Source organism: Brachyhypopomus gauderio, unplaced genomic scaffold (genome assembly GCF_052324685.1).
Source record: "Brachyhypopomus gauderio isolate BG-103 unplaced genomic scaffold, BGAUD_0.2 sc96, whole genome shotgun sequence".
Classification (NCBI taxonomy): domain Eukaryota; kingdom Metazoa; phylum Chordata; class Actinopteri; order Gymnotiformes; family Hypopomidae; genus Brachyhypopomus; species Brachyhypopomus gauderio.
In genome coordinates this window covers 461,457-476,450 of record NW_027506917.1, presented here as the reverse complement: position 1 = coordinate 476,450, position 14,994 = coordinate 461,457, and the positions used below count along the sequence as shown (strand labels likewise).

The window sequence follows — 14,994 nt, the reverse complement described above, 5'->3', positions numbered from 1 at the left end:
CTAGTTCCGATTCAGTCCTTTGATGGCGTCGTGCGTGTTGTTTACATATTCCGCTCCCGAGGAACACGGAGCTGTGAACCTTATTTTGTTGGAACCTTATTTTTGCTTAAGACGTTATCTAGTACATATGTTACTGGTTTATTGCGTTTTTAAAGCTGTAATGTCGTCTCAATCTCAATCTTTTTCCGGGGGGGGGGGGGGGGGGGTGAGCGGGCCCAGCAGAGCCATATAGAGAGAGAGTCACGTCAACTCCGTTCACTCCAATGGAGCAGTTTTTTTTACAGCAATGGCAGATCGTGGAGCCTGTCAATAGTTCCCGGAAGTTAGCAGCAAATACGAGCAGCGCAGTCAAACTGGAGCAGTGGACCATCTGTGATACACTTTTACAGGTTAGTACGCTTAAAAAATCAGATTGTGTATTATAAGGACATCAGAATCAAATTAACATGTGCATTAAAATATTTTAGTGAATTATCCACCTCTTAATAAGCAGATTTAGGGAACTAAATGTATGCTAAGGCAACGTGAATACGGTTAGCGAGATTTCACATTAACCACTGACAGCCTATTAATTGTAAATTCCACTCTTAATGCCATTTCACCTAAACGCGATGTTTTTTGCGGGGCAGCTAAGTATTGGTTAAATATAACATTTGAGTGTGATTGTAGAGTGTGTTGGGTCGAGGAGCTGAAATGAGGATATCCATTTTGGAGTACCAGCTAACGTTAAGCTAACGCACAATAAGTAGGAGAGCCATTCTTGTGATACATCACTGCTGATATTGATTAGAATGCATATTTAAGACTTCTAAATAGTACACAACAGTGTAATTTATAGATCAAGTGTTTGTAGATTTTGTTATTCTGTTGACTATTATCTGTATTATGCTCAGCAGACTTTGGATTGATGGCAAAGGGAGAGGGAAGGTCATCAAGAGAGATTGAAAACACAAGGTAAGTTGAAACTAGGGTGGCACTTTTGATCAATGAATCTTACAAGACTAAAGAGGAATACAACATACTAAAATGTTATAGTACAGTATGATATATGTAATCATATGTAACCATACTAGACTTGTATTCTATTATTGTATTATTTATGTTGTATTTAATTTATCTTGTTGGTGTATATTAGTTGCCTGCTGTGGGATAATTGGGTGCTGACCATGATGAGATTGAAAACACAACAAGGTAAGTTTCAAATAGCAATAAGAAATCAATGTTTATTACACTGCCGTATGTTGGCTGTAGGAGTGTAGGAGTAGTGATGTTGGCTGGGGGGGTTGTAGGAGCAATGATTAGTCCAAATGTTTCTGTTGGAGTGACTAATGGGCTTGATGGCACATTTGGAGCTGTTTAGGGGTTGCCGGATTTTGAAGCTTGGCACCTGGAGTTGTTTTTCAACTTTCTGGATTGGCTCTTGCTTCCAAAATGACCATCTTTTAACTGTTTCTTCTTTCTGTCATTTGGTATTGTTGCCGCCTCAATTCTCAACCTTAGCCGTATGAATCTTTTCATGATTTTGTCTTGTACTTCACAGCAAGCTGGAAGCTTACTGTAAAGTGCCTGAGCTTGTTTCTCCAAGACCCTCACTGCATCAGGGAGTTCCATGAGGCAGGAACCAGTCTTGGTCCTAAATAGTTCCTCAATTTGGTGAATGAAATCATATGCGTCTTGGGAAGGATGACAAAGAGCACCTGCCTTGAACTCTTTTAAGTTCAATAAGATGCAATAATAAGCAAAGTCCACATAATCATAATTTCATTGTTTAATAATATTAGTCAAATTAATAATTCTTATAATAACCACACACGACACCTATCACCCGCGCGCCAACCCGCCCTCCCCCGCGTGCTCTGCGCACCTCGTTACTGTTTCTCTGTACACCACAGAATGAGTGACATCTCCCTGTAAAGACCTCAAAAAGGCAGAAAAACAGGTAGTAGTTTTTTTTTTTTTATTTTAAATTTATTATTAATATTTAAAAGTTGTTCTCTGCACTACGTTATGTAAAATAGTTTTAAAATATTTTTTGTGCAACACCTTTATATTTATTGCTTGTTATATGGTAATATTTAAGTCATTTGCTTTTTATTTGTTTCTTTAATAGTGACACAATCAACACAATGATTGATGATGCAGGGGGCACCAACCAAAATCTCGCCTAGGGCACCACATTGGTCAGGGCCGGCTCTGGACATCAGGCATGAAATAAAGTTGTCTGTCTGGTGTTGATGGATGTGGCCCAGATGTTTTATTGAGGTTGACCCCAAAGGATCTCCACATGGCCTGCTTAGGGCTACCCATGTCAGTGGTGACGTTGAACACATGTAGCCCTATGGATGCTGCCCTTTGTATTAATTCAATAATTATTGGCCTGTACTGTGCTCTGTTGGTAGTATTGCCAGTGAAATGATATGCCACTACTTGCTTCCACCGTGTTTGTGCTTCCAGCCAGCATAAAGACACAAGCATGTGTTGCTACTCCTGTGTGACCTGGCAAAGTCACATCACCGTAGAGTTTGCCGGTAAGCATATGCAACTCCACACTTGGTGTGATTGCCATTTCATCCAAGGTCAACACACATTCCCGTTCAATCTCTGTCAACCCATCTACCTTCAGTTTAAGGAAATCAAACACCTCTGTCAGCACACCAGGCTCAAATCTAACGCATTGTATCCTTCTCTGTAGGGTTCTTATTCCTGGCAGGGGAATTTGCAGTTCCTGCAGGGTCTTGTAACCTGTCCCACCAGCAGTAAAGCCAATTTTCAACGCCTTCTTAATTGTCTCATTGCTCAATTTCATCCCTTTTGTGGTTAGTCTGCCTAATGCTTTCATTTGATCTTTTGAAAACGTTTTCTTAAGTTTTGTGTCCCTAACTTTCTGTGTCTCTTGAGAGTGGCATTTTCCTTCCTTATTTTTTGTAGTGCTGCCTTTGTTTTCCTCATGATTCTTTCTTGTCTCTTAAATTTTTTCAATAGCTCTGATTGGCTGGCTTCTGGCTGATGGTTATGCTGACTGGCTGCTGGCTCACTGGGTTGTATTAGCTCTCCCTGTCTCTCCTCACTAGCCATGTTCTCTCTTTGTTCAATCTCACTTTCCCTTCTCTATGTATCCTCATCCCTTATTTCCTCAGTTTTTGAAACTGCTGGATATAAAAGACATATACTATTTACTGTGATTACCTTTTAAATATTCTATCACTTAAAGAAATAATATAATTATTAGGAGTTCATACTTATTATACACTGCTCAAAAAAATAAAGGGAACACTCAAATAACACATCCTAGATCTGAATGAATGAAATATTCTCATTGAATACTTTGTTCTGTACAAAGTTGAATGTGCTGACAACAAAATCACACAAAAATCATCAATGGAAATCACATTTATTAACCAATGGAGGCCGTCATTTGGAGCCACACACAAAATTAAAGTGGAAAAACACACTACAGGCTGATCCAACTTTGATGTAATGTCCTTAAAACAAGTCAAAATGAGGCTCAGTATTGTGTGTGGCCTCCACATGCCTGTATGACCTCCCTACAACGCCTGGGCATGCTCCTGATGAAGTGGCGGATGGTCTCCTGAGGGATCACCTCCCAGACCTGGACTAAAGCATCCGCCAACTCCTGGACAGTCTGTGGTGCAACGTGACGTTGGTGGATGGAGTGAGACATGATGTCCCAGATGTGCTCAATCAGGTCTGGGGAACGGGCGGGCCAGTCCATAGCTTCAATGCCTTCACATTGCAGGAACTGCTGACACACTCCAGCCACATGAGGTCTAACATTGTCCTGCATTAGGAGGAACCCAGGGCCAACCGCACCAGCATATGGTCTCACAAGGGGTCTGAGGATCTCATCTCGGTACCTAATGGCAGTCAGGCTACCTCTGGTGAGCACATGGAGGGCTGTGTGGCCCTCCAATGAAATGCCACCCCACACCATTACTGACCCACTGCCAAACCGGTCATGCTGAAGGATGTTGCAGGCAGCATATCGCTCTCCACGGCGTCTCCAGACTCTGTTATGTCTGTCACGTGCTCAGTGTGAACCTGTTTTCATCTGTGAAGAGCACAAGGTGCCAGTGGCGAATTTGCCAATCCTGGTGTTCTCTGGCAAATGCCAAGCGTGCTGCACGGTGTTGGGCTGTGAGCACAACCCCCCATTTGTGGACGTCGGTCTCTCATACCATCCTCATGGAGTCGGTTTCTAACCGCTTGTGCAGACACATGCACATTTGTGGCCTGCTGGAGGTCATTTTGCAGGGCTCTGGCAGTGTTCCTCCTGTTCCTGCTTGCACAAAGGCGGAGGTAGTGGTCCTGCTGCTGGGTTGTTGCCCTCCTACGGCCTCCTCCACGTCTCCTGGTGTACTGGCCTGTCTCCTGGTAGCGCCTCCAGCCTCTGGACACTACGCTGACAGACATAGCAAACCTTCTTGCCACAGCTCGCATTGATGTGCCATCCTGGATGAGCTGCACTACCTGAGCCACTCGTGTGGGTTGTAGAGTCCGTCTCATGCTACCACGAGTGTGAAAGGACCACCAACATTCAAAAGTGACCAAAACATCAGCCAGAAAGCATAGGTACTGAGAAGTGGTCTGTGGTCCCCACCTGCAGAACCACTCCTTTATGGGGGGGTCTTGCTAATTGCCTCTCATTTCTACCTGTTGTCTATTCCATTTGCACAACAGCAGGTTAAATTGATTCACAATCAGTGTTGCTTCCTAACTGAACAGGTTGGTTTCACAGAAGTGTGGTTGACTTGGAATTATATTGTGTTGTTTAAGGGTTCCCTTTATTTTTTTGAGCAGTGTATATTTGTAACCCCGTTTTGTCCCTTGTCTCAAGAATCACTGATTTGTAATTACACCTAAGCTGTAAGGTACTGGAAAATATTGAAAATAGAAATTGAAAGAAAATAGACATTGAAAGTGCCTGACTTTGACCAGGGAAAAGGTGTATGAAAGGTGTATACAAGCCAGGCTGCATCAGGTTATTGTAGCAGCCTGGCTGATTTGGTGTTTTGGTTAAAAAATTGGAAGTTGTGATATTACATGTGCTACTCAACTTTGGAATGTTTGGTTTAGAATGTTTGGTTGGGAAGGTGGAATGTTTTGATTTCAATTTTGATGCTGAAAAGCTCAGAATTGGTTGTATGAGATTTTGCTCTGTGACTTACAACCCTTACAAATCTTACAAATAAGATCTGATTTACTTTCTATTTTTTGTAGATCTTTCTATCTTTCTATCCTTTCTATTTTTCACCTTGAGAATGAGTTTTTACCCCTGCAGAATTGACCAGCCAAGGCCTGGGCAGGAACAAAACAACTTCATAGACACACCAGGTTGTACCACTCATGGTGAGAAAAATACATTTTCATATACTGTACATAATTTTATACTTCTATGTAAGACAGTATATTTAGTTCTTATGAGTATGGATTTCCATAGGCTTATTCATAATAATAAAAAATTAAATATACACATTTATGTAGTAGGTTTCTAAGGTTCAGAAAAATAACATGTATATTTATTCTATTGATGACTGTCAAGCTCTTTATTTCATGTGTACAGGATAATATAATTAATGGAGCATGGGTTATTTCTTTGATTTCTTTGACTCAGCACAATTTTCATAAATCCCACCATGTTACATATATGTGTTAACATTGTCCATGTGGCCATGAATAAAGCAAATAAAAATAAACATTTTTAAAAAGAAACAGATTTCTAACATCACAAATTCTTAAGCATTCTCCCCACATTCTAATGACATCACATGGCACCATAGCCCTTCTTATAATTACTTGTTCATTGGGAAACACTTACAAGGCATTTGAGCCTCACTGTGAGGCGTGCTGGGGTTCACTTTACCTGCTGTGGGATTTTCAGGTGTGTCCTACAACCCCCAAGAGCCAGTGATCCACGGCGGAAGTACGGCCGGACCCTTAAATGTCAGCCATGTTAGCATGCCTGTAGAAGGACCATCTATATGGGACATCCACCAGCCCACAGGTCCACTCCACACTGGTACTGTGCAACACTGAAGATTACATGCATATTCAACAAACCAAACAACCATGCATGATAAAGTAGAAAAAAAAACATTTATTTGTTTGTAAGGTCTGGCAGAGGTGCAGAACCATCAGCTTTCTGCACATGACCTGACCAGTAAAACATCAGTTTTATCAGAAAATGAGACATCACATAGTCTTCAACATTGTAATGAATTCACATGGCACTGTAGCCCTTCTTATAGACCTGATGATCTTAACAGTACACGCTCATGCATCCTCTGTGCCCTGGGTTGGTGTTTTGCATTTAGGCCCTGACATGGAGAGGCAGAGACACCTTGCTCAACCCCATGTTCAAGGCGAGGTTCTGAGGCAGATCCTCTTCTTTCATATAGACATTGATAAGATATTTTTACTAGGCACGCGTACTGTTTTTACAAACATTTGTGAATGGGTCGCTCTCAGGAGCTCAGTGCTTTCCAGCGTGGAACTGTGACAATATGCCACCTGTGCAACAAATCCAGTCATGAAATTTCCTTGCTCCTAAACATTCGACAGTCAGCTGTATTATAAGGAAATGTGAATAACAACAACTCAGCCATGACTGCCAAGTGACCATGACTACATATTTGTATTATGAAACATGTGGACAGTATTTATTAGAAACAGGGGAAGACAAATGAACGAACCAGATGGACCAGAGGAAGACAAATGAATTTGAATGTATTTCATTTTCCATTCATTACTTTGCTGTGATATGTTTGGTGTAGAGTAGAGCACTTTAGAGTGGGCACCTTGACGACCCACATACAGTGTGGGTGTACTGTGACACTCGTTATCTGCTAGGTGGGTGTGTTTAGTCTAAGGTGATAATGCTTCGAATCATTGTTATACCAGCATAGTATAATACTGATAATACGGGTAATACTGATAATATGGATTACAGATGTCATTTTTCACTATTTTAGTACACCCCCAAACAATCTAAACAAAACATTGTCATGCTGCTTTGCTGGCTTCTGATACCTCATCTGGACTGCTGCCAAAGCATATATCTATTAATCTTTGTAATCTATGTAACATGGCTTATTTAAGTATTGGGTATCACCTGGCCAGTTTTAAACAATGCAGCAGCAGTCTGTGTGATATAAGGAGTTTGTGCTTTGTACCCACTTCTGTGGGCAAGGACAATGTGAGCTTACAAGCAAGACTAGACTTGAATGTTTTATTGCAGTCAGTTGATTGTGCCGGACCTCCGTGAAAAAATATTTTGTTTTCCACTCTTTTTTAGACACTCGGCACTCCGTGTCCACTTTTCTTTTCTTTTCTTTGCTCCTCTCATTTTTACCGAAGGGCAAAACGGCAGCAGGAAAGTTACACTCCAACGGAGGTCAATGTGTCTGGATTAATGCGCCATCTATTGGGGAGACGATGGTATTGCAGATGAAAGGGTGAAAAGGGGAAATTAATGACGTTCTTACTATCATTTAGACAGGTTTGGCAGGTTGGATTAAAAAGCCTAAGGGGCCGTAGTTTGCCTGTGTATGGCCTATACAAACTAAATTGTGTTGGGTAATTTCCACTTCCACTGATCTAACACATCCTACCTTGCATGTATCTTGCGATCGGAATTACTACTACAAATAACGATACACACACTATATTTGCTCATATATATAATTCTCAGATATAATTATCGGGTGTGTTAGTAATGAAAGGCGTGGGAGTTTAAAATAAACTCTAGCTTCCGAACAAAGGCCTTATTCAACAAAATTCCACACTAGAGCCAACGGATGGGACTATTAACTTTTTTTAATCCACCTCGCAAGTAGGAGCAATCCACCGAACACAACGCGAGCTGTAATCTCGCCACTCCACAAAACACAAACCCCCCAAATGTCAAAATAAAAGACCCCCAATATAAATGATGCATTAACACAAAATGGTCTCTAAAATTACAACTAAAATAACTAAAAGAAAGATGAAATTGTATTTACAGTGCATATAGTACATATACATTTTCTTCAAGCACACGAGTTACATTTTCTTCAAAGAAATGATTTAGAAATGATTGAGGATGAGAAAGAGAGGATGCAGAAAAACATGGGGAAACAGCAGTGATTAATATTTCAACTAGCATTTCTATTTCAATTAAATTTATTTGTATTTGATTATATTCTGTTTGAAATGTGGAATATGTTTTTTTTTTTTTACTTGTATAATTCAGCTGTGTCAACCATTGGCTAATGTTAAAATAATTCTAATGTTACTTAAAGCTTACATAAACATTGTGTTCTCTTCATTTTAGCTGAGCGCAAGGTGAGCAGAAGCTGCAAGTTGTCTGCAAAGCGAGGGCGAGAAGAGGAACCTCTGAGGCGGAGTAGGAAGAGGAAAGGGGATGCTCCTCAAGACTTGACACCCCACCCCATGGAGACGCGGGCAAAGAAGAAGAAGAGAGAGAAGAGAGAGGAGGAGTGCAAAGGTCTGTCTAGAGTAACACCCTCAACACTACCAGCATTTTACACCTGCTGAATTTATTTTTGACTGAATCTTATGTTATACAATGATGTAACTTGTTTTTGTTTCATGTAGTGAGCTTCAATTCACGCTACACTGTGGGGGATCTCCTGGGCACAGGAGGATATGGCTCAGTGTATGCAGGAGTCCGCAAGGCTGATGGAAAACAGGTGAGCATAAGCACACAATACAAGAATGATTGTGGGACTTAATTTCTGTTTTAGATTGTGATTAGAACTTTGAAAGGAGCTATGAGTTTTCCCTAGAGAGCCTTTCTTATTCACATGGCAATCAAGTGGTCAAATCTAATGTGCCTTGACCTTTTTCCACTTTTTGAACACAAAGATCCTGATTATACAATGAGATAAGCTTGACAATCTGTGGATGAGTATTTATCAGACTCCAGATTTATGAGTTACATGAGAAGCTGTGGCTACCATCTGCAAGCCCTTAGATATATGTTAAATGTACTGACTGTTTTGTGTAAACAACTTCACTTGCTGTGTTTTTTATGTGACCAGATCGCCATTAAATTTGTGCCGAAGCATCACACAGAACGGTTCATCACTGTTGTAAGTTCAATATCTTTACTTATGTAATATTGGAACAATGTCTGGAACTTTTTAGATGGGTAAAACTGCAAAGGGACTATAAACGCAAAGCTGTTAATATTCCATTCAGTGACTCCTCCCAACACGAATGGAAAACAGTTCACTTTTTAGATTCAGGTTTCATCTAATGATTGGTACCAATCCAGATCCCTTTCATGTTAACCTGCTAACCATAATTCCACTATAAAACTTCAAACCCATACTAACCATGTGTTCCCTAATTTTTGCCCGGCGAAACTCGCAGTCTCCCCCTAGAGGTGGCTTTAATGGAGATGGTGTGCAAGCCACCTCGTTGTCAGCATATTGTGGAGCTGCTAGAATGGTTTGATTGCGACTGCTTCATCTTGATTCTGGAGCGACCCATCCCCTGCATGGACCTGTTTGATTTCTTGGACTTGCACCAATACCAACTACCTGAGCCACTGGCACGATTGATCATGCGTCAGGTGGTTCAGGCTGTCCTTCACTGCCGTGACCGTGGAGTTCTGCATAGAGACGTCAAGGAAGAAAACCTTCTGGTCAACACCGACACCCTTGACGTCAAGTTGATCGACTTTGGTTGTGGCGATCTGCTTAAGACCGAACCCTACAGGCGCTTTGAAGGTTATTCACCATAGGAATGAAATGTGCACCTCAAGTTAAAAAATGGGATCAAATTAGAGACTATTATAAACTTGTTATTTTGTTACTGATGATTCTCTCTCGTTGTCTTAGGCACCAAGGTATACCGCCCACCTGAATGGCTGATTGACAGGACGTATGAGGGCCGTCAAGCCACCATCTGGAGTCTGGGTGTGCTCCTCTACAGCATTATCTGTGGAGATGTGCCCTTTGAGAAGGAGGAGGACATTGTTGAGGCACACCTCTGCTTCAAGGGAAACCCATCCAGAGGTGAAAAGGCAGAAGCATCTTCAAGATAACTAGAAATTCTAAATTGCAAAATGATCATTTATGTAATTATTTCATCTGGTAATGTAATACACAACCACAGATTGATAAAATGTACTAATGAAGAATGGAGAATTGGCAATACAACATTTTGTAACCGTCTTAAAATTATAAAAAAAGACTTCTTCAGTCTTTTTAGTTTTTGTTAGTGATGGAGGTTTCTGTACAGTTCTGTCATTTAAAAACTTTGAATAAGCCATTAGAACAGTCAGATCAGAGGTTTCAGATGGTAACTGATTTTCTTTCTCAACTAATCCCGTTGCTACACACACAGACTGCCGCCATCTGCTAACATGGTGTCTGCAAAAGGACCCTGAAAAACGTCCTGTGCTCGAGGATGTTCTGGCACATCAGTGGTTTTCAGAAGGCCTTCAGAACTAAGTCAGGTTAGTAAATGGAACTGGGCATGAGACTAGAGGACAGCCACCAAATTACATAGTCTGGGCCACTGATATTGAGTAATAAGCAAGGTGCAATGTAATATTGGATGAGCTTATCAAGTTGTTGCTTATGGACCAGAATAATCTGGGGTCAGGCATAGTGTACTATATAACAATTGAATGCTCTAAGTGGTATATGCTTATATGTACTACTTTATTAATCAAAAATGCAATTTAGGATTGTTCTATCTGTACTGTTCCTCTATTTATTCTGAGTTCTAAATTGATTTTTCCCCCCTATTCCATAGATTCAGTTTTGAGGGCAGCAGACGGAGGCAGTAAAGGTGTGCCAAACACACTAGCTGCCCTAATGATGCCTTGCTGGCTGTGTCAGGGCTGGCTTGGATGCCACACCTTCTACCTCCATAAGAGGCACTGAGTCAGTCCTAGTGCATTCCCGTGTGAATGTTTCTCTCCACCTTACTCTCTTTCTCTTGTTCTCTCTCTCTACCTTTTACTTTTACTTATTCGAGTATCTACCTCCTGCGCCACTTCTGGCCCATCTCAAGTTTTCCTCCAGTCTTATCTCTTCCTGTCAGTTACTCTTTTATTTTGGGAAGGGTTTTGTTTTGTTGCGGCGTTCGCCTGTTGCCGGTCACTTCCCCTGGCGTCCTTGGTTTCGTTTTACGCGTTGAGTTTCTTCCACGTTCTTTTCGTTGCCTTTGTTATTTTCCTCCCGTGTCTATACGGTTTAGTTTTGCCTTTTCACATGTTGAGTATTTCATGTTGTTTTCCATTCTACGGTTGTGCTTTATTTTTACGCGTTGAGTTTTCCGCATCCTTTTGAGTTGCGTTTTGCCACTGTGTGTATGCATAGTGGTTTTATGCTGTGCTTTCTGTTTGTTCGCGTGTGTTTTATTTCATACACACAGTCCCAGTGATAAGCATTCATCCTTATTGGCTTCTAACGGCATTTGGGTTCAATTCTCCCTTCATTTTCTTACGGTGTGTACCGGTCTGTACACTACGGTGGCCGTGAAGTGCCAACCACAACGATACTTACTAAGCACAATTACAAATGACAAAAACACAATGTCATTAACAAAAACACAACGACATTAACTAAACACAATTACAAATTACAAAAACCCAACGACATTAACAAAATCACAACATTAACTAAGCACAATTACAAAGTACAAAAACACAGCGACATTAACTAAGCCCAATTACAAATTACAAAAACACAACATTAACAAAAACACGACATTAACAAACCGGAAAAGGTAGGTCCCAGTGGGAAAGCCTGGGAAGTTGTTGATTGGACAACGCCACAACCCTGTGGTCCCTGATCCGTACACTCTGCCCGATCCGTACCGAGCTTGCGTGAGAAAATGTGCGCACGTGTACGTGTTGCGATTGCCATGCCACCACATTGGATTTGAAATGAAATGCAGATTGTAACGTTTAATTTGAAGGGTTGAACAAAAATATCTGATAGAAAATGTAGGAGTTGTACACATTTCTTTACAAACACTCCACATTTTAGGAGCTCAAAAGTAGTTGGACAAATAAACATAACCCAAACAAAAGATTTTTATTTTCAATATTTTGTTGCGAATCCTTTGGAGGCAATCACTGCCTTAAGTCTGGAACCCATGGACATCACCAAACGCTGGGTTTCCTCCAATGCTTTGCCAGGCCTTTACAGCTGCAGCCTTCAGGTCTTGCTTGTTTGTGGGTCTTTCCGTCTTAAGTCTGGATTTGAGCAAGTGAAATGCATGCTCAATTGGGTTAAGATCTGGTGATTGACTTGGCCATTGCAGAATGTTCCACTTTTTTGCACTCATGAACTCCTGGGTAGCTTTGGCTGTATGCTTGGGGTCATTGTCCATCTGTACTATGAAGCGCCGTCCGATCAACTTTGCAGCATTTGGCTGAATCTGGGCTGAAAGTATATCCCGGTACACTTCAGAATTCATCCGGCTACTCTTGTCTGCTGTTATGTCATCAATAAACACAAGTGACCCAGTGCCATTGAAAGCCATGCATGTCCATGCCATCACGTTGCCTCCACCATGTTTTACAGAGGATGTGGTGTGCCTTGGATCATGTGCCGTTCCCTTTCTTCTCCAAACTTTTTTCTTCCCATCATTCTGGTACAGGTTGATCTTTGTCTCATCTGTCCATAGAATACTTTTCCAGAACTGAGCTGGCTTCTTGGGGTGTTTTTCGGCAAATTTAACTCTGGCCTGTCTATTTTTGGAATTGATGAATGGTTTGCATCTAGATGTGAACCCTTTGTATTTACTTTCATGGAGTCTTCTCTTTACTGTTGACTTAGAGACAGATACACCTACTTCACCGAGAGTGTTCTGGACTTCAGTTGATGTTGTGAACGGGTTCTTCTTCACCAAAGAAAGTATGCGGCGATCATCCACCACTGTTGTCATCCGTGGACGCCCAGGCCTTTTTGAGTTCCCAAGCTCACCAGTCAATTCCTTTTTTCTCAGAATGTACCTGACTGTTGATTTTGCTACTCCAAGCATGTCTGCTGTCTCTCTGATGGATTCTTTCTTTTTTTTCAGCCTCAGGATGTTCTGCTTCACCTCAATTGAGAGTTCCTTTGACCGCATGTTGTCTGGTCACAGCAACAGCTTCCAAATGCAAAACCACACACCTGGAATCAACCCCAGACCTTTTAACTACTTCATTGATTACAGGTTAACGAGGGAGACGCCTTCGGAGTTAATTGCAGCCCTTAGAGTCCATTGTCCAATTACTTTTGGTCCCTTGAAAAGGAGGAGGCTATGCATTACAGAGCTATGATTCCTAAACCCTTTCTCCGATTTGGATGTGGAAACTCTCATATTGCAGCTGGGAGTGTGCACTTTCAGCCCATATTATATATATAATTGTATTTCTGAACATGTTTTTGTAAACATCTAAAATAACAAAACTTGTGTCACTGTCCAAATATTTCTGGCCCTAACTGTACATACACATACATTTTATATATATAGTAGGGGTCTCAAAATCATCGTACCTGGGGGCCGCTGGAGGTAGAGTCTGGGTGAGGCTGGGCCGCATCAAATATTCCACAATAAAAGAACAATCCAATCTTCTCTAACTTAACTAACAATAATAACAATTCAGAACATGAACAGTTCTTCAGAACATTGGCTCCTCTTTCTTCCTTCTACTCCTTGCTACCAGAGACCTGGCAGCACTTCATCTTACACAGCTGAGCCACATCTGGCTTGAGGGCTTGCGGGAAGAAGCAACTGAGACCCTCAGTATGGCTTGAAGATGCTCATCAGTAAGTTTGGACCGGAACTTTGACTTATTAAAGTTCATGGTGGAGAAGAGCTTTTCACAGAGATAGGTACTTCCAAAAATGCACATGGTCCGCTTGAACATCTTGGAAAGCTCAGGGAAGGTGGGGGGCAATTCTCTCAAAAATTGTCCAAGGTTCTCTGCTTTTCCACTCACCTCCCTGAACTTGGCTTTGAGTTCAGAATTGCACTGCAGGTCAATTAGCTCCATTTGAAGCTCAGGAGGAGCATCTTTCACACCGAAGGAGAAGGGATCAGCAAAAATGTTTTGAAGTCTGCAAACCTGTGATCAAATTCTTCCTGCAGCTTTACAATGGCATCAGCATACTTCTCACCACTGAATGGTGTGCCTGAATCCATGAGTGCCTTGCATGCTGGGAAATGGCAGAGGTTTGTCTGAGAAAGCTGGGCTTTTCACAACCCAAGTTTTGTGGAGAATGCTCTGATGTTGTCATAGGCAACACTCACAAGCTGCCCCTGGCCTTGTAACTTCTTGTTCAGTACATTCAGCTCCGGTGTGATGTCAACCAGAAAAGCTAAGTCCATGATCAACTTGGGATCACTAAGTACAGGAACAGCCATCCCATCCTTCTCCATGAAGGCTTTCACTTCTGCTCTCAACTCAAAAAACCTCTTCAAGACGTTTCCCCTGCTAAGCCAGCGTATCTCTGTGAAGTAGAGCACATCCTCATATGATGAGTCTATTTCCCCCAAAACGGAACTGACGGTGCTTCAAGCCCCTGGTTCTGATATGGTTGATGCATTTCACAACATCAAACATCACACTGTCAAACGTCAGGCATTTGCTGCAAAGGGCCTGCTGATGGATAATGCAATGGAGAGCAATAGCCTCTTCCACACCTTCTTCCTCCAGTTTTCTTTGAACAAGTCCCACGAGTCCATTCTTCCTCCCTGTCGTTGATGGTGCTCTGTCGGTTGTTATTCCAGCAAAACTCTTCCATAGCAAGCCAGCATCCACAATGGCATCACACAGCTTCCAAAACATCTCCTGAGCAGTGGTCTGGCCATGCATTGGAATCACTGTGAGCAACTCCTCCATTACTTCAAAACAACCGTCAACACCACAGACATAAATTGCGAGCTGCGCAGTGTCAGTGACGTCTGTGCTCTCATCAAGAGCAACAGAGTATGCATGGAAATGTTTAGTTTTCTCACGCAGTT

The 14,994-nt window shown here is 41.7% G+C and overlaps 1 protein-coding gene and 1 long non-coding RNA gene across 2 annotated transcripts; both read left to right on the top strand.

The window, feature by feature from the left end:
* Positions 1–249: 249 nt before the first annotated feature.
* On the top strand, positions 250–1,422 carry LOC143496573 (uncharacterized). The gene is made up of 3 exons (XR_013125658.1): positions 250–389; positions 897–954; positions 1,136–1,422. It is a non-coding gene; the product is annotated as an uncharacterized LOC143496573 (long non-coding RNA).
* A 7,960-nt stretch (positions 1,423–9,382) lies between these two features.
* On the top strand, positions 9,383–10,916 carry LOC143496529 (serine/threonine-protein kinase pim-3-like). Its single transcript, XM_076992698.1, has 3 exons — positions 9,383–9,752; positions 9,864–10,040; positions 10,786–10,916. The coding sequence occupies exons 1-3, from the start codon at positions 9,416–9,418 to the stop codon at positions 10,914–10,916; spliced, it is 645 nt and encodes a 214-aa protein (XP_076848813.1). The 5' UTR covers positions 9,383–9,415.
* Positions 10,917–14,994: the final 4,078 nt, after the last annotated feature.